This window comes from Pteropus alecto, unplaced genomic scaffold, assembly GCF_000325575.1.
Source record: "Pteropus alecto unplaced genomic scaffold, ASM32557v1 scaffold20, whole genome shotgun sequence".
NCBI lineage: Eukaryota > Metazoa > Chordata > Mammalia > Chiroptera > Pteropodidae > Pteropus > Pteropus alecto.
In genome coordinates this window covers 61,468-80,815 of record NW_006436298.1, presented here as the reverse complement: position 1 = coordinate 80,815, position 19,348 = coordinate 61,468, and the positions used below count along the sequence as shown (strand labels likewise).

The following is a 19,348-nucleotide window of genomic DNA, read 5'->3' as shown; positions in this document are numbered from 1 at the left end:
TTCAATTTTCAAATATGCTAAGCTCTTTCCTATTTCCTGACTTAATTTTTTTCTCCTAGTACTTTTTATTTGTTTTACAACATAATTTCTAATCATTTCATTTGTTTGTATGTTTGCTTGTTCATTTTCTATTTCTTAGCCTAAAGTATAAGCTCCATGAGGTCAAGGATGTCTTATTTTTTTACTCTATCCCCACTGCCTTTGGTCAGTGCTTGGAATATACTAGGAACTCAAAGTAAAAGATAATGATAATGTGTATTATTGAATGGAGAGAGAATTGTTAGACATTTATTTGAGGATTTTTTACACAGGAACTGAGAATAAAAGATTACATGTGATTCCCATATTCACTTCTATCCTCCTTATCCCATCGTATGTCTGATAAATTCCCAATCAAATAAAGTTAGCATAAGGAAATCTACCAAACACCAACATAACAAAAGAAAACTAGGTGTCTATTCTTAAGATTTTTACATGGAAAACTAACAGAATATACAATAGTTGGAAGTAATTGTTTATAATCTTGTAATGGTTGGTTCATTCTGTAATAAGAAAATTCAGTAAACAAATGATTCCTAAATATTTTATGAAATTAATCTTCCACATAATGTCTAATTCCTACCACATCTTTTAGCCTATTTTGGATCCCGTCTTACTCTTAATGTCTCCCTTTGTGCGGTTGGTTAGGTAGGCAGATGAACAGGGATGGGGCAAAGGTTATCTGTTTCCTGTATCAGTCGATATATAAATATATAGAACTTAATAACGTGTAATTCTCTGCATAAAAAGAAGTACTTCAAGGGACTGATCCCTCATCCAGAAGTCATATACCACCTCTTTTATGCCTCTGTTAAATGCCATCCCCTTTCGAAATTTTTTTTTGACATCCAGAAATTTGGTTTGATATCTTCTTCTTTAACTTCTCTGATGATGTGAAGGAAAGAAACTATTTGTTTTTTTGTGTGTGTCCCAACCCTTTTATAGGTAGCTTTCCTAGATGCTGTAACATTATTCCTTATGACATATTATAGTTATTTCTTGTAGTTTTTTTTCTGCTCTCATTTTTTCAAATTCCTTTAGGGCAGTGTGGGTGATTTTCATTATTTGTTCTTAGGAACCTAATAGATGTTTGTTGAAGAAATAAAATGAAAGATGGATAAATGATGGGTATACTTCATTGTCCTTTAGTTTCCTTATGTATGAAATGAAGGGACATGAGTTTCATCTTTAAAAATCTAAGAATATACATCTCCTTCTTCCTCTTCCATTAAATTTTAAAACATCTCCCTTATCACAGATATAACATTTAGACAATTCTTTTAAGGTTTAATGATAATATTTTGTATTATGCACAGATGGAACTAAACAGAATAAATGGTTCTGGCTGTTTATGTTCAGTTGTTGTACCACTATTGGAATCTATGAAAAATTTTATAAATTGTTGCCTTCTGTCTGTTATGTTATTAGCATTTTTTTTTATAAATAGTGATCAGATTTAAGAATAACCAGGAGTTGTTAAAAGGACATAGTTTTCTAGTGTATTATGTATTATATATCCTGAAGGGGATGGTTAAATTAAATCTAGCATTTTCGATCTATAAAAATGACTCTTGAAATCTTTATCTTAAAAATTTTTTATATATTAAATATATCTGTCTTTCATATTCCCAGTATGGCACAACGAAGACATAAAAGAGTAAGAACATGGACTCGTCACATAAACATCTTTAATAAAGATTATATCTTTGTGCCTGTAAATGAGTCGTGAGTATTTCAGATTAAAAAAATATTTGGGGCATTTTTAGATTAATAATTACTAAGGAATATGGGTACATAAATTCCAAGTATTAAAAATTTTTTTTCTAAAGACATAGCTAAAGCAATGAATTATTTATCATGGATTTGGTTTGACAATAGTTATGTTGTAAATATAATGAAAAAAATAAAATGACAAATGACCACAAGACTATAATGAATGAGACATTGAGGGTTTTTTTTTTTTTTTTGGACTTAAGAAAAGATTTTCTAAATAAAAGATCAAAAGATTTTAGGATGAATCTTCAAATATTTAAGAGACATATATGCTCTTTAAGCTCTAGTAGAAAAATGGTGATGCTTTGTCTGTTTAATAAGGCAGGTCTTCAACAGAAAACACTGACTATGTAAAACTAAATAAGTTTGAATTATTCAGATTTTACCCTAAGTAGTCTTACTACTTATTTAATTGGTTTTGGAATTTGTGTTCTATATTATAGGAGATATTGACAATAGACTTCTTCAAAATGTATATGAAGTTTGTCTTACCTACTTCTTAGCTGTAGCTCAACATATTCTTCTACATTGTTTAGATTTTGTGTTATTAAGATTGTATTTCTTTTTCAATAGATCTCACTGGTATCTTGCAGTCATTTGTTTTCCATGGTTAGAAGAAGCTGTGTATGAGGATTTCCCACAAACCATATCCCAGCAATCCCAACACAACAAAACTATAGGTGATAAACTTAATGTAGATGGTGTTTTTAAATAATGATGACAACAGTGAAATGATTATGGGGAAAAATATGACTTTAAAAAATAGAAAATTATTATCATTAAACTTACTAAAAGAAGTCTGAAATTTTGATAGATGCCCAGCCTCATGTATAGACAAAATGTAATTCTTAAATTATACTGTTATATCGAGTTTTGTCATAGTACTTTTGATAGAATAATCTTGCTGATGTGACTAAGAACCATGCCATGGATCTTTAGGCATAGCTTGAGATCCCGCATTTTTTCTTGATAAAAAAGTAACACAATTTTTGTTGACACTGGTAATTTGGCTAGGTAATATTGGGTCTTTTATGATTCTTCCATGGTTTTTATTATGTTACAACTCAAATCTTAATTAAGCAAGGAAATAAGCTTACTTTCTTTGAGGAAGAAAAAACAATTATGTGTTTTATAGCTGTCGCCTAAGTGGAAAGCAGAATTAATAGCCATTACCATTAATACTGACCAAAATCTGATAAAGCAACTGATTATTTTCCGTTTTCTCTGACCATCCTCTGCTTCAAAAGTGTACTTAAGCAACACTCTATGTTCATAGGTTAGAACTGTTGCTAGGCAAATTAACCATTCTCCACATGAAAAAAATAGATATTTTGATTAGTGATCTATCCTTGAAGATTGCCTTTTTATAGGAAACTAGCCCAGCTAACTGATATTTCAGGTTTTGGCTTTGGGCTTGATGTGTTGTCTAATAATAGCCAACCATTATCAGTTTTATCTGTTCATTGAATTTTATTCATAACATTAACCATGAAAAAAAATTAAATAGACTCCAGGTACTTTTTCCCCTTTAAATACTACTGTGCATACAAATTAGAATTTTTAAACTTATCTAAATACTTTATATTAGACATGAAATAAATACTCATAACTGCTTTATTTCTAACAAGATAATGATCTACATACTACTTCAACACTATCCTTGGATACAGTGGATTCTCAAGTAAGTGTGTTCTTTCTAGACGTGAAAGAAAGAAAACTCATTAATCTGTAAAATAGGGCATAGTGAGGTGGCCTATGATGGATATTGGTAGCCCATAATTTTGCTGATTTATGATTCTTTGATATATTTTGTGGGGATAGGAAAGAACAAGAGAAATTATCATTCTTTTTGCATCTGTTTAGCTTATTTTAACTTTGTTTATTTAGTAGTCTGATCATCTTGGTTGACTACTTTTCTAATTTCTATTGGTTGGATTTACTTTTATTTTTCCTTATGTCAGCAGTTTTTTGAACTTATTGTAATCAATAAGCTAAGCAAGCATATTTTATATTCTATTTTCTATTGTGAATTGTCAATATAAATTATTCAAAGTAGACTCAAGGTCAATCAATATGACTCCTGGGATTAAGGTAGTTACTATTAACTTTTCTTTATATGGGCCTCCAAACTAGTATACATGGTCTAAATTCAGTGTCTTAATTGATTGAGGTAGCCATCTAATACATTTTTTGTATGTACAGATAGCAGAAGCTTCCCTGGCACAGGCCTATCTATGTGTTTACTGTTACTGGTATAGGATGGGCAGAGTCAAGGAGGTTTTTTCTGCTGTCACAGTGGCAGGATAGGGGAGTTTCTTATTGCTTCTACAGCTAGGTTTCCCAAATTGGATTTCTTGGAAAAGTTGTTCTAAGATGCAGTTCACTATAAAAAAGAATTCTAAGGTCACTTAAGTTGGGTAAACCATGTGTGCTATTCTTGTCTTAAAGCTTCACGGTTATATTGGAATAATGAAGATTCTGTGAAGTTCTGCTTTAAAGAAATTTGTTTAAGTTTGATCTGTTGTTTCTCAAATTTATCAACAAAGTATCCATCTCTTTTCCCTTAATGCACATTAATACTCTGCTTCTTGTGCTTCAGAGGGAAGAAATGTGTCTCTGCCGACATCATATATTGAGATTGAAAATGTATGTTAAGCACGGGTTGTTAACTTATTTATTTTTGCGTAAGATGATAACTTTGAATAGAAGTAATTAAAGTTCCAGGTTGTTTTTTTAGGAAATTAAGAGTTCATGACTCGTTGAGACCACATGTAAAGCTGTATAAACTAGTTTCACCAGTATGAGAAAATAAGTCAGTGTATTTTGAAAAATGAAATTAGCTCACTTCAAAAGATGAAAAGAACTCTTATTTGAAATTTTAATTTTAAATAGTAACTGAATATTAATTTATTCAAACTAACTTTAATTGAAAAGTCATAAAAATTCATGTTATTTCAGAGTACCGAGATGAATATGTCAGTACCAAAGAAAATGTGTAAAAGGTAGGTACATGCTATAAAAATAGTTTTTTCAGATATTTAGGTTTACTTCATATACTAATATGTACATCTTGATTTCTTCCTTTGCTCTTCATAGGCCATGCATTCTTGTACTAGACTCCTTGAAAGCTGCTTCTATACAAAACACAGTTCAGAATTTACGAGAGTAAGTAATAACAGTTTTACCCTTCAGTCTGTTACCTAAAATCTTAATAATTTTGAAGCTACCTTAAGAATTACTGGAAAGACTATATCAGCATTATATTTTATTATGGTTAGATGAGGCCTATAAATCTAATCAATAATAAATATCCCCTATTATATGTTAATATTCAAGTACCAATATTTCTCAAGGATTATATCAGAAGTAAATTAAGAATTTATTCATAATTGAACAAAAAGCGTAATTTTACAAACAGCATTGCAAATATTAGTGGTTACCGAAAGTAGCATTTTAGAAGAAAATCACACTTTTTTTTGTGTGTGTGTGAAATTTTTATAATTTACTATAGGATCCAGAAAAAACTAGCAGCTAAAGTTTTTAAATCGTTAGTTTATTTTGTAATATAAATGACTATGTTTTTGGGTTGTGAAGGTTGAGTTGTTGCAAAGGTCTAGCATTTTCTTTGAAACTCAGATGATTTTCTTTAAAATAGGACTCATGAAGCCTCATATATTATAAATTCTACAGTTAAAGTTCAGCCTTTGGAAATTTGGCTTGAGGCAGCACAACTGGCAGCAAATGTTCTTTTACTTTTGTGGAAGTTTTGCATAATACTAAAGAGATTTCTACTCAAGTCATTCTACTTTTTGACAATTTAAGGTATTTAGAGGTAGAGTGGGAAGTTAAACGGAAAACTCATCGTGAATTCAGCAAAACAAACATGGTGGACTTATGCCCTAAAGTTCCTAAACAAGATAATAGCAGTGATTGTGGAGTATATTTATTGCAATATGTGGAAAGCTTCCTTAAGGTAAGTAAAGATATAAATAAGTTTCTTATTCAGTTACCAGCATGTAATCAAATTACTGAGAAAGCAAAGACACAGGAAATGTTATAGGTAATCAAGAAAGAAAAAAAAAAAATGGAACCACAGATAATCCAGATATTGAAGTTAGCAGATAAGAACTTTAAAATGATTTCATTAATATGTTAGAGAAAGTAGTCAAAGATGAACAAAATGGATGAAGGGATAGAATCTACTAAACAAGTGGGCATTTTAGAGTTGAAAATGTATAATGATATCTGAAATTAAGAACTTATTGGATGGATTTAATAGCAGACTGGATACAGCAGAAGACAGGATTAGTGAATTTCAAAAAAAAAAGACAATAGAAAGTATTCAACTTGCTCAGAGAGAAAAGAGAATGTAAATAAGAAAACAGAGCATGAGACAAGTGTGTTATAGTCAAAAAAATCTATTTTACATGCATTTGGAGTTCCAGAAATATTATATGGTGTGAGTGGGAGGAGAGTAAGTTAAACAGTAATTTGAAGAAAAAATTTCAGAAAAGACTCACGTATTCATGTAGCTCAGAAAACCATAAGCTAAATAAGTACAATGATAAGCATGGGTGCTATTTTCTAGCTCATTAGAGACTCTATAGGAACTGTAGCAATATTAAAGAAGAAATTTTAAGTAGCAAGGAATCACTCTGCTTTTTGAACTGTCTCACCATTACTCCAGTCATTACCAGTATTTATGAAGATAGGAGCAGGGTATATATGCTTGCTTGGAAAAATCCTTAACAGTACTTCCAAAGTGTGAGGGTTATAGTATGTAGTTACAACTTTTGGTATAATATAGGGTAGAATATGGTACATATTATGGAAACCATTAAACATGTTAATGTTGGTTTTTCCCCCTCATTTTTTATTCCACATTGGAACTTTATTATAAGGTGACAGTTCTGATCTTTTAATACTCTTTCCAAAAAGATTTGATTTTGTTTTTAGAATATTCAAAATGCCTTATTACATAACATATTCTCAGTCTGTTACATAATTCTGCTTTATAGACTCAGTTCAGTAGACTATACCTCTAATATAGGTTGCAGCACAATTTAAGATTCCTGAGGGAAAAACACAAAAAACGAAACCTGTGTTTTACAAATTTATGTACTAATATAACTGAGCTTAGGTGGAAAAAAAATAGGTTTGGGGTGAACCACTCAAAACCTGTGGAACTTATAACTAATAACTAAACTCAATCGAAAACAATATTAATTCTAATAAAAATATTTGCATAGTTAAATCTCTGCTGACATTTGCTCCCAGAATCACAGCCAGCCTATCCTTTCAGCATACTGTGGGACTCTTAATTCCTTCTTCAAGATATAAGTCCTTATTACATCTAGATTCTCATAGTTTCATCAAGTTTATAAACATGCTAAGGGTAACCTTCTTTAGCAGTTACTTATATTTTTAAACACAGAGAAAAGTCTTTGCAGTTGCAATATGCAATTTCCTTGTTAAGCTTAATATGGAAAATACAGCAATTCTTGAAGCCATAAAATTGGCTATTTCTTGCACTAAAAGGAGGCACTTCTGCAGGATTTTCTATTTTTAATCTGAGATTCTTCATTTACTGCTATGGCTTTCTCTTTGTTTTAATGGTTTCAAAATATTAACATGCTGGGAAAAATTGTGTTGAAATCAACCTGACTTCTGCATTGCGCTGAATCATTCTCTGTTTGCTAATTCTGTTTTCACTATTCATTTAAATACCATTGTAGCAGAACAGACAATATTTAATTTTGATGTTCAAAAGCAATTTAATGAAAATGTTCTATTGTCGATTGTGGTGATGGTTGCAGATCTCTGCATATACCGAAAACCATTCAATTAAATGTTTTAGCTGAATTGTATGGTATGTGAATGATATCTCAGTAAAGCTGCTATTTAACCAAGTTAGCAATTTTTCATTTCTTGTAAAAATGAAATTAAAATAAATTTGGTTTATACCATTACAGTAATTACATTCTTTCTTTTCTCTTTAGGATCCTATTGTTAACTTTGAACTCCCGATTCATTTGGAGAAATGGTTCCCTCGTCATGTAATAAAGACCAAACGAGAAGATATTCGAGAGCTTATTTTGAAACTCCATTTACAGCAACAGAAGGGCAGCAGTAGCTAGTTAATCTGTACAAACATGACACAGATGTTCTATACGATTACTGGAAAGCTGCTTACCAGCATTTGTGTTAGCCAGCTCACAGAGAAGAAAATAACTTACTGTAGTTTTATAAGTCATTGAGCATTATTTAAAATATATAAGGTATATTATTAGAATAGATGGAGCAGAAATGGGATATACATAAACTTAGAAATTAAAATTTCATAAATATTTGGTATTTTTGATTAAATATGCTTGGATTATGCAATAGCATATGTAATGTGGGAATGTTTTTTGTAGATAATAAAACTTTGTGATCTTTACTTCCACATAACTGGGAGTTGAGGGGGAGTTAGGTCCTCCCTGGTGCCAGCCCAGTGCTTGTCAAATTTGTTGACAAGTCACATTATATTGTAATTCTTTACTTTGCAGCTCAAGCATGCAGTATAAATACTGTGTATTTTTTTAAAAAAGAATTTAGTATCAAGACTTCAGAAAATGCCATTTACGGCATCCCTTCTGTATAGTGTAGAGAAGACATGTTAGGAAGATGATAAAAATTCAGTCTTTCAAAGCGCAGCTTATTTTTCTCAATTGCTAAATGGAACCATTGCTCTGCTGTAATTTTTTTCCCATTTTTTTTTGATGTCATATGTGGGGTTCTGAGAATTTAGTTCATTCAGGGTAAAATTTGGAATAAAAAATTTAATTATCCAAAATAGGTTTTAAAAATTATATATGTAACTCAACTTAGTTTATTTGAAGTATAGCTATATATTGAATCCTACATTATCCCAGAATATATGTACACAATTTATGTAAGTATAGAAGATAACATTGGTATCCTCATAACTTTAATTAAAAAATACCCTCAAAGTCTTATTTATTGTTAGAACTAGGCATATAATTTTATAGCTTTGTTACCCAGTATTCATCTGTAAAGCCACATTGCTCTCATTGCTTTTATATTTTTAAATTGTAGTTTTCAGAGACCTATAATCCCCATGGAGCTTAATTTTTTAAATGTTTGGATAACGGTTCTGAATTTATGTTATGATGGTGGTGTTATATACTTTACAACCTTCTAATGTTATTAGGAATATTTTGAGGGGACAACTATAATGTATTTTCTCAAATAAGAAAAATGTTTTTTAAGACTATTTTAATCTTTTGTTTTAAGCATCTCTTAGATTTGCATTGTAACTGTATATAAAACAGTGAGGCAAAGGCAATTTAAGATAAAGCTAAATATAGGAACATTTTATTTCAAAATCATGTGAATTGAGGTTGTCAGTTAAGCCTCAATATTCTTAAGCTTTTGTTACTCCTGTCACCATCTTTATGTTGTTAAAGAGACTTGTCTTTTGGAGATTTCCTATAAAGATGCTTATAATTACGTGTTTCATTCCCAATTTGTGTGTGTGTGGGAGGGGACTTTTTTAGGTGACTATTAATTATTTTGTACATCTAATTTTGGAAAAGCAAGTATATAATACATCTTGTGACTTAACTTTTTTTGTGTTTTTCAAAGATACCACTGTCCTTTATCATGTTTTGAAGATTGTTTAAAATTCATTTTTTTAAATTCATGTGGAAATAATGCTTTGAGAATATCAACATTTTATATTAAACGTGTTTTCAATACATTAAATTGAGATGTAATTTTGTTCTTAAGAAATGTGAACCATAGTTAGAAATAAATTTTGAATCGTAAGATAGCCAGTGCAAATCATGTAACTGATGCTTAGATTAATCTTTCTTCCTGTTTAACAAGCATATAGTTAATTTGATTGTCAGTTCAGGGAACATTTTTGGAGTATCTACTACTGGCAGGCAATTTGTTAGATATAGTAAAATGAATGACAGCTCTTATTCCTGAATCATTTATAGTCTAACTGGAGAAGTAGATATATGAATAGCCCTAATATTCTCTATAAAAACAATCATAGAGTTTCTTTGGAAGTACAAGAGGGAGTTCAGCCTAGAGAGGGGTGTGTGTGTGTGTGTGAATGTATGAATGTGTGGTAGTGAGAGGTGTAGAGAGATATTAAGAAGGTTGTTCCTGGACAGGGAAAAAGCCTTTCTAGAGAAGATAATACTGTTTTTAATTCACAAATCTTAGGATAAAAGAAAAAGATAGTTTTTAAAAAAGTCATATCTAATTCCTTAAGAAAGACTTAGAAAAAGTTTAATATCTCTTCAAATCAGTTTCTTTTTACATTAGAGGGAAATATAGGTCTAGATTTGTCATACAGAACCCTTTCTAATCTGGTTCCAACCTGTATTCTAGCCTCATCTTTCCACTGTCACCTACTTTTTAGTCATATGCAATTATTAATTTATATTTAATTATTTTTGGCTTAACACCAATGTTAAGCCCTTTATTCATCAGAAATTATCTTGGGTTTTCTTTCTTTCAATACTATTTCTTTGAAAATGTACTGAGCTAAAACAAATGTGAAATGTTAGCTGTATTTAACATTGATTTTAAATGGTGAAAAGACCTTTAATTGTTAACTGTGTCCAAACTGGGAGAACTGTGAGTAGACTTACATACTCTGAAGGCCTCCTTGACTAAACTGTATAAAACCCTTCTGGGAAACATAGGCCCCTGCTTCCCTCTGTAGAGTCTCTTGTAACTGGCCTTGTCCTTGTGGAAATTTGGAAACGTTGCCGAGGGACTGTTAAATGACATGGTTCTGTATGGTTGAGGCTTCCTTATGTGGGTGTGGTCTGTACCCACCCAGGTAGTCTCTTCTTTTACAACTGAGTGCATCCTTCTAGGGGCTGGAGAAATCAGTGTCAGGACTCAGAAGGACTCCAGTTGAAGTCAAGTGCTTTACTTGATGCTATCATGGCAACACTGTTTTTTGGGCTGTATTCTAGTACACAGCAAATGTGCTAGATTATAGGCCATTGTCCTGTGACTGCGAGAGTCACTTTGAACTCAAGATCACAGTGGTTTATGGAATAGGCATTACAACATTGTACCTCCACACCTCAGCCTTGCACATGCTATTTCTTCTTCCTTTTCAGAGCACCTTTTCACTACTTCTTGTGAACTTTATTTTTTTCAAAATTTGGCTCAAATGTCACCACTTCCATACTTTCTCAAACAGAATGATTCATTCCCTCTCCTGCTCCCCCTTAATGATTTGTTTATATTTCTCATCAATTTTATTTTATTATTTGTATACATGTTTTTCCCTTTAGACTACAGGCTCTTAGATGACTGAAACATTTGCATTTCTTATATTTAGTATGTTAGTAGCATATGATAAATACTCAGAAAATTTTGCCGAGTCAATAAATGATTCTCAACTGATTTGGTATTAAGTATGGATGAAGGAACCTGGTATTCGTTATTTCTAAAACACAGAGTTTTATGTTTAGTTTCTTATTTGCCTATAATTTCTGGGACATTTCTTGAAGCATAATAAGATTCAAGGACCATCAGATGAAATTTTAAAAGGAATCTCCATAAATAAGAACTCTTAATAATTAAACAGATAATCTTTTCATCTATAGGGAAAATCCAAAATTCTTGGTTAAACTTTTAAGGTATTCATAATCTACCTCAACCTTTTCAGCCTTCATTCTCAACCTATTTACTCTAAGCTCCTCTACCTGCTCTAGCAAATATCTATTTTCTGTACAAACAGTGTATTTTTCTATCTTACTGATGGTGACCAGGGTTTCTTTCCTAACCACTATTCCCTCCCACTAACCACCCCCACTTCTGCCCACTGAAATGCTACCCAGCCATTCAAAGCCTAGCTGAAATATTATCTAGTAAAACCCTTTTACTTTTCCAAGTGTAATTAATCTTGCTTCTGGGTTCCCATGGCACAACTTTATGGTACTCATCACTGGGGCAGTTAAAATTACAATTATATTAAATGTTAAAATGAATTTATAAAATGACAAACCTACTTAGAAGCAAATGAACCCAGTTGAAGTTTTCTTGCTATTATTTTATTTTTATTTATTTTTTAATTATTTATTATTACTTATGCCTACAGCACCTTGTCTTCCTAGGTGGTCTCCCATCCAAGTACTAATCAGGCCCGACCCTGCTTAGCTTCTGAGATCAGACATCGAGCTTGTTCAGGGTGACATGGCCATAAACCATGGACTGTTGCTCCACTGCAGCATGAACCCAACGTGGCTCCACTTCTGCATGTAAAACAGACATGCTAACTGCTACACTATTGATGTCCATGTTTTTTTTTTTTTTTAAAATACGGGTTTCTGAAATCTCACAAACTATATTTTATAGAACAATATAATAAACATTTTTAAAGTTCTTAAGTAAACACTTCTTATTAAATTATGGAAGCTCCATTCTGGAGCTTGAACAAAAGAGAATTCCAAAGTTTGAAACCTCTTAAAACTTTATGCACTTGTAATAAAAGACAAATAGTATACATTAGTTTACAAAGAATCTTCATATTTCCAAATTTTTCCCGGCAACCTTGCTATATGGGCAGAGGTTATCATACCTAATTTCTTTGGTGAGTAAACCATTTCAAAGAGTTTAGGTAATTTAATAAAATCAAATAGTGGTCAAAACAATATTTGAGCCCAGGTTTTTTTCTCATTCCAGAATACTGTGATTCTCAGATTTCCTGGCTTGTTTTATAACGTATTCTCAACTAATACCTGTTACCTTAAAGTTCTCCCTTCATCTGCATTGCCAATATGAAGCTCTTCTTTGAACTTTAAAATTTGGCTTAGCTAGTAGAATTTTCAGCTTTTTTTCTCACACTCAACAATAAAGTTTGCCAAATAAAATACCAATATTTTGCAAATGCTTGTGTACACATGAGTTTAATGGTCATTTAGGTTTCTTAGCTTATATAAAGGCTGAAAATGTGGTTTGTATGAAGCTGTATTGAAAAATATACTTGGCAAGCTTTTCCTGAAGCATAAAACCTTAAGGGTTAACTAGCTAACATAGTTTAGGATTCTCAAGAGAAACGTGCTTTAAACCTTTACAAAACTTTTTTTTTTTTTTAAAGAGAATGTCCTGAAATATATGACATAAGATACATGACATTTATTTCAAATTGATAGTAAATCCTAGCTTCCACAAGGATTTTAACTAAATTTCTTTCTACCAGGTTCATTTGATAAAAACAACTGTCCTAATACAAAGCATTTTATCTGGCCCTACTGTGGAGAAGGCTATCCTTTCTTGATCAAGAGTTCATGTCAATAAACACACTGGACCTCATTTAATAGTAAACTAAGCAACAAAGTTGTTATCACATAGCTATCATTTATATTGTGTGCTTAGTATGTGCCAGGTACTATTCTAAGTATTTTCAGTGTGTTACCTAATTCAATCCTCACCACAGCTCTATCATATCCCATTTTATAGTTTAAGGAAGGAGACATGGTAAGTAAAGATTTTCAAGGTTTTTATCAAGGAGGGAAATTTAAGGACAGTAGCTTTATTACAAAGAGAAAACAAACTTACTTTGTTTTGCATGTAGCTCAGCACTTCTGAATTAGATCAGTATCGTCAGGCTTACATCTTGTAGGTCCTAGAAGAACCCAAAGAACATATGTATCTATCTATTGACTAATAGATTTATAAAAATTGTAAAACTTAATTGAATTATTCATGAAACATTATTTTTACATGAACTGCTTGTTAAAGGCAAGGAGAGTGTTAGTAAAGAGCTTAGCTGGCTAGATTAGAATAAATTGTCTCTCCCCATCTGTTCTAATTAGCTTATCTCTCCTACTTTCATAGCATGCTGCTTAGTTCAGAGAAGAAGTGAGAGGTAATTTGAAAGGACACCGTTTTTATTTAAGCTAATATATAATGGTTCTGGAATGTTTGTCAATTTGCGAACATAAACTTTTAAGTGTTAGGCCTTTCCTGTAACAATTTGTTATTGGAAATTTTAAGGCTTTGGGTGCTCAGTTAAGGATTTTGCCTTTCCTCATCCCTTTGGTTTTGGCCAAATGATTATGTTTCCTCATTTTAAGAAGATTTTGTGTATTTTGATATTTATCCTGATTGAAGAAAACCTTCCATCATTAACAGGTATTTAAAAATTTACATTGTTTTTATATTTATGTTATATTCTCTCTAATAGTTTTGATGTGACTGCTATAAGAAATTGCATTCCAATACTACTCTATTAATCTTTGATGTTGCTTCATTTAAACTTTTAAAATCTCTTCAATAATTTTGGTTTTTCTATTCATTAGTAATTCCTGGTTCAAACCTTTACTTCCTTTTATTTCTTGTATTGAAATTGGTTGTATACTTGATTTCAGTAACTAACAATCTTGAAATAAAGGTGTAGGAATTAAATGGAGAAAAGACTGTTTCACACTTCTCCTTAGGCACAAACGTCAGTTTTTCTTTATACCTTTCCTTATAACTTTCATACTGTATCTTCATTTATCATCAAAAGCATTGTTTATGCTTTCACTCTGTAGCACAAACCTACTTATCTTTAGGAGAAATCCAAGAACCCGAGAGTGCAGTTTCTTTTCTCCCGACTGACTCAGAATCTGCAGACCCTTCTCTGTCTATGGAAAAGAAACAACTTCTGGACCACAGAGAGGCCGAGATTCAGTGGTTGCTCAGAAGAAGGCGATCCACCCTGTTTCCTAATGGAGTAAAAATCTGCCCAGATGAAAGTATTATAGAGGCTGTGGCAAACCATGTAAAGTATTTTAAAGTCCGAGGTAAGCAAATATTCAAACCCTTGGGCTCTGTAATGAAATTCAAACATAGTTTTCTAACACATTTATTGTATTTCATTATAATTCAAAACTTGTAAAAATTTAGATAGAGACTGAGCCAAATATTACCTTTCTGCTAGCTGTAGAAAAAGGATTTGCTAAGAATACAGTATTTATACAGCTTCAGAGAAAGTTTCCATTAAGAGAGGAAATGCTTTAAAATTTTTGAGCACTTCAAAAATACTAGTTTATATTACTGGATAAATTAATTATAATTTTTACTTCAATATAGTAATTTGCCTCAATATACCCATAAAATATATTTGTCAAATTACATTTACCTATTTGATTAATTAGTTATTTTATTTACATGAAAATGTAATCAACTTTAATATTTTCTAGTGTAGATATTCTATAAACTCATGCTGATTACTCTCTAGTTGGTAACCGTATTCAACAAATGTTTATTTAGCACTTACTATTTTTCAGGCACTGGGCTATACAAACTGTCAGTCTGAGCTGTTCTTTTATCTTCTTTATTTTCCTTTATTTTTCACATTTTTTCCCAGCTTTATTGAAATATAATAGACAATTAGTTGTTTGTATTTACATTGTACAATTAAATTTTTCCAATTATAGCTGGCATACAGTAATATATTAGTTTCAGTTGTACAGCATAGTGATTAGAGATCTGTATAACTCACGAAGTGGTCACCTACTAAATCTAGTACCCCTCTTCCTTCTTACATACTTATTACAACATTACTGAATATTTTCCTAATGCTACACTTTATATCTCCACAACTATTTTGTAACTATCCATTTGTACTTAATCCCTTTGCCCTTTTTCACTATCCTCCCAGCCCCCTTCCCATCTAGTAGCCCTCAAAATATTCTCTGTATCTATGAGTTTGTTTTCATTTTTGTTGTTGTTATTTTCTTTAGATTCCATATGTACGTGAAATCATGTGGTATTTGTCTTTCTCTAACTGACTTCATTCAGCGCAATACCCTCCAGGTCTATCAAGGCAATATCTTTTTCCATCGCTTCCTTTTAGTCTGTGTGTGTTTTTTGTAGGTAGCACATATGTGGGGGTCTTGTTTTCTTATCTATTCAGTCACTCTGTCTTTTGGTTGGAGCACTTAATTCTTTTCCATTTGAGGTACTTGTGGATAGGAATGTGGTTATTATCATTCTTTAATCATGTTTTTGTTTCATGTTTTTTCTTCTTAAAGAAGTCCTCCCAACAATTCCTGTAATACTGACTTGGTATTAATGAATTTCTTTAGCTTATTTTTATCTGGGGAGCTCTTTATCCATCTTTGACTCTAAATGATAGGTTTTCTGGAAAGAATATTCCTGGTTGTAGATCTTGGGTTTTCATCACTTTGAATATTTTGTGTCAAGTCCTTCTGTCCTGCAGAGTTTCCTTTGAGAAATCAGCAGCCAGTCTCATGGGTGCTCCCTTGTAGGTAACTTACTGCTTTTCTCCTGCTGCTTTTAATATTTTCTTTGTATTTAACCTTTAGCATTTTAATTATGATGTGTCTTGTATGGGCATCTTTGGATTCCTCTTTCTTGGGACTCTCTGAGCTTCCTGGGTTGTATATCTATTTCCTTCACCAGGTCAGGGAAGTTTTCCATCATTGTTTCTTCAAATAGCTTTCCAACCTCTTGTTCTCCCTCTTCTTTTTCAGGTACCCCTATGACATGGATATTTTTACATTTAATTATGTCCCATAGGCTTTTAAATTATTGTTATAGTCTTGGCTTCCTTTTTCTTGCCATTCTGATTGAGTGTCCTTGGCTTCCTCATCCTCTATATCAGTGGTTTGATCCTCTTCTTCATCCACTCTGTTGATTCCCTCTAATACACTCTTCATCTCAGATAATGTGTTCTTCGTTTCTGACTGGTTCCCCTTTATAATTTCCATTTCCATTTTTTATGTTTTTATCTCTTTGTTAAAGTTCTCAGTGAGTTCAACTACTCTTCCCTTAATTTCTTTCGGCATCTTTATAAACAGTGTTTTGAACTCTGCATCTGTTCGATTGCTTGACTCCATTATTTCTGGATTTCTGCTCTGTTTTCTCACGTGGTTTCTACCTCTTTGTCTTCCCATTTTGGCTGCCTATCTGTCTGCTTCTATGTACTAAGCAAAGCTCCTAAGTCTTCTAGTCTTATTAGTGTGGCTTTGTGTTGTAGGTGTCCAGAGGCACCTGCTGAGGGGCGTTCAGCTGCAGGCCAAGTTTAGCCCAAGCCTGTGCCCTTCCGGGGCTACCTGTTAAGATTTAGCAAGCAATCCACAGATGCTGTGCTTATAGTTGCCTCAAGAAGCCATACCAGAAACCGAGGTCAGCTGCCACCAGTGTGAGTCTTGGCACTACTCAGTCATGAGCACTGATCTCATGGAGGATACAACTGTATGTGGCTTGGGTGGGGCTGCGAGTTGGGGAAGACGGAGTTTCAGGGAATCCTCTGGGTGGAGCGACCTTTGTTTTCTAGTTTGGTAATGTCTCAGCTATGGTGACACTGCTTCAGCACAGTGGGAGCAGAGAGGGCTCAACAGAGGAACAATGGATACCGCCAGCACTGCTATGGGGAGAAATCCTCTCCTCTGGCCCTGTATCTGACAACTCAGTGTCCTCCTGTAAGTCTCTGGTGACCCCGAGCAGTCGACCAGGCACTGGTGCTTAGAGTAAACAAGTCCCATCACCATGGAAGTCTGGTGGTGGATACGGTTCCTTTAAGAGACGTCTGCAGCTGCAACAGCTTCTGTCCCACTCAGCTGCTGTGGACCTGGCAGCCTCATGTCTCCGCCCCCTCCTATCTTCCTCTGCTGCAGGGTAATTTTTTATTTCTCCCTCTAGTTGTAGTGCTTCTGTTCATCTAGATCCCAGGTGAGTTTGCTTGCTGTTTGCTTCCTGTTTTTGTCACAACTTTGATTTTGTCACAAGAGCGATGAACAAAGCCTCTATCATCTATATCATTATTTTAAAAAAACCTTTATTTTCTTTTATTTTGTCCTTCTCTTTTTCTTCTCTTACCAAAGCAAGTGTTTTTAAATGAAAAATTTAATACCAGATATATATTTATATATTTGATTTTTTGTTTCTTAAGGTGGCACAATGTATTAGCACCTTTTTATTTTTTTAACTTTTTTTGGAGTGTATTTATATGTCCTGATTGTATTTGGGGGCTATCAAACATTATTAAGCAATAAGCTTGCCTTTTACTTTTAAATCCATTTGACCTGGTCTTTTGTGTATAGGGCATATGCCAGTAGTGGCAAATTCTAAAAAGCATAAGAAGAGAATAAGTGAATTGAAGATGAATGAGGATGATAGTTTATAATTTATCAAAATATGATTTCTACTACATGGATTTTTACTTTATGTTATTTTAAAGTAGAATGGAATAGCTAGATAGCTGCTGGTTAAATGATAAAAAGGAAATAACCAATTATAATCAATCATTTAAGGAATATGGTTATGCCTTTTACTTGCTTTTCTCTTGTATTTAGGAATTCAAGAGATACTATTGAAAAAGAGCCAACAAAAAGAAAAACAAAACATTCTTAGAATAATTGACTTTAAGATACAGGTGCTGTGAATGAAATTCTTAGAAAGGGAACTTAAAAAGCTAAAAAGGCTAGGACAGCACATCAAGATTGCAGCAATGTTGATATAACTATTACTGGCATAGTAAAAGGTAGCTATTTTATTTGTTAATTTTTGAAAATTAGGTAAAATGAATATTCAGCATAGATCTTGATTTTGAAGAGATTTTGAGGAGGTAATTGTATTATACCCTTGGAACCAAATGTTTGGAATTTAGAGCGAGAGATCCACTTAACATCTAATCAAGAATCTTAGCTCTTTACAGCAAGTTAACTCATTCTAGTGATTTGCTCAAATTTTTCTTCATAGAGAATTTGGCATCAGTTGCTAGTTGGTTTAATAGATTTGAAAAATATTTTCATTTAAGCAAGAAGCAATTACATTTAACCTAGTGATTTATAAAATGAAACAGATATTTAGAATGGTTGGAGTAGAATGTAATTAATAGTACCTTCTCATTTTTAAAAAATGTTTGTAGTTGGGCCTTTTAAAATATAGCTTTGTTAAGGTATACTTTGATGGATTATGAACTGCACATATTTAAAGCATATAATTTGATTAGTTTTAACAAATGTATTTACTCTCAAAAATATCACTATAATTAAGACGCTTAATTTATCGATCACCCCGAAACATTTTCTCATGTGTCTTTATAATCCCTCCCTCCCTTACTACCTTCCTTTACCTTAGTACTGAAGCAACCACTAATCTGCTGTCTATCACAACGTATTAGTTTTCATTTTTTATACTTTTATATGTATGTGTCATTACACTGTGTACTCTTTTTTCTGGCTTCTTTTACTCAATGCAATTGTTATTATTTTTGTCCAGTTTGTCATTTTATTTGGAAATTTCATATTACTATTTAAAGACTAAAAATAGGCAATGTGTCTAACACAGATAAGAAAAAATTAGTTAACAATAGTGACTTATTTTTAAAATAACCAGACAAATATGAAGTTATATTATTTAAAAGAGGTTCCATGCCCTCTCTTCCTCTAACCACATGCACATGCACATATACATGTGACCCTCACATAACACAATTTCTAAGCCTATCTCCTACTGTAAATTTTACTTTGTGACTAGGGAA

The 19,348-nt window shown here is 32.3% G+C and overlaps 2 protein-coding genes across 10 annotated transcripts in view; both read left to right on the top strand.

Moving 5' to 3' along the window:
• Window positions 1-9,324, top strand: part of SENP7 (SUMO specific peptidase 7) — a 134,713-nt gene extending 125,389 nt beyond the window's left edge. For 8 of the 9 annotated variants that reach the window (XM_006913060.3, XM_025047740.1, XM_025047739.1 and 5 more), the window contains 7 exons: window positions 1,672-1,764; window positions 2,386-2,492; window positions 3,441-3,493; window positions 4,771-4,814; window positions 4,909-4,977; window positions 5,635-5,785; window positions 7,812-9,324. In XM_006913060.3, coding sequence (XP_006913122.1) covers window positions 1,672-1,764; window positions 2,386-2,492; window positions 3,441-3,493; window positions 4,771-4,814; window positions 4,909-4,977; window positions 5,635-5,785; window positions 7,812-7,949 — 655 coding nt within the window. In that variant the 3' untranslated portion in view covers window positions 7,950-9,324. The remainder of the gene's footprint in view (window positions 1-1,671; window positions 1,765-2,385; window positions 2,493-3,440; window positions 3,494-4,770; window positions 4,815-4,908; window positions 4,978-5,634; window positions 5,786-7,811) is intronic. The other variant, XM_025047734.1, reaches the window with a different exon arrangement.
• A 4,580-nt stretch (window positions 9,325-13,904) lies between these two features.
• The window catches only part of IMPG2 (interphotoreceptor matrix proteoglycan 2), a gene marked incomplete at its 3' end in the record, with an annotated part of 66,455 nt that continues 61,011 nt past the window's right edge, over window positions 13,905-19,348 (top strand). Inside the window, exons 1-2 of the mRNA XM_006913059.1 lie at window positions 13,905-13,986; window positions 14,388-14,639. Coding sequence (XP_006913121.1) covers window positions 13,905-13,986; window positions 14,388-14,639 — 334 coding nt within the window. The remainder of the gene's footprint in view (window positions 13,987-14,387; window positions 14,640-19,348) is intronic.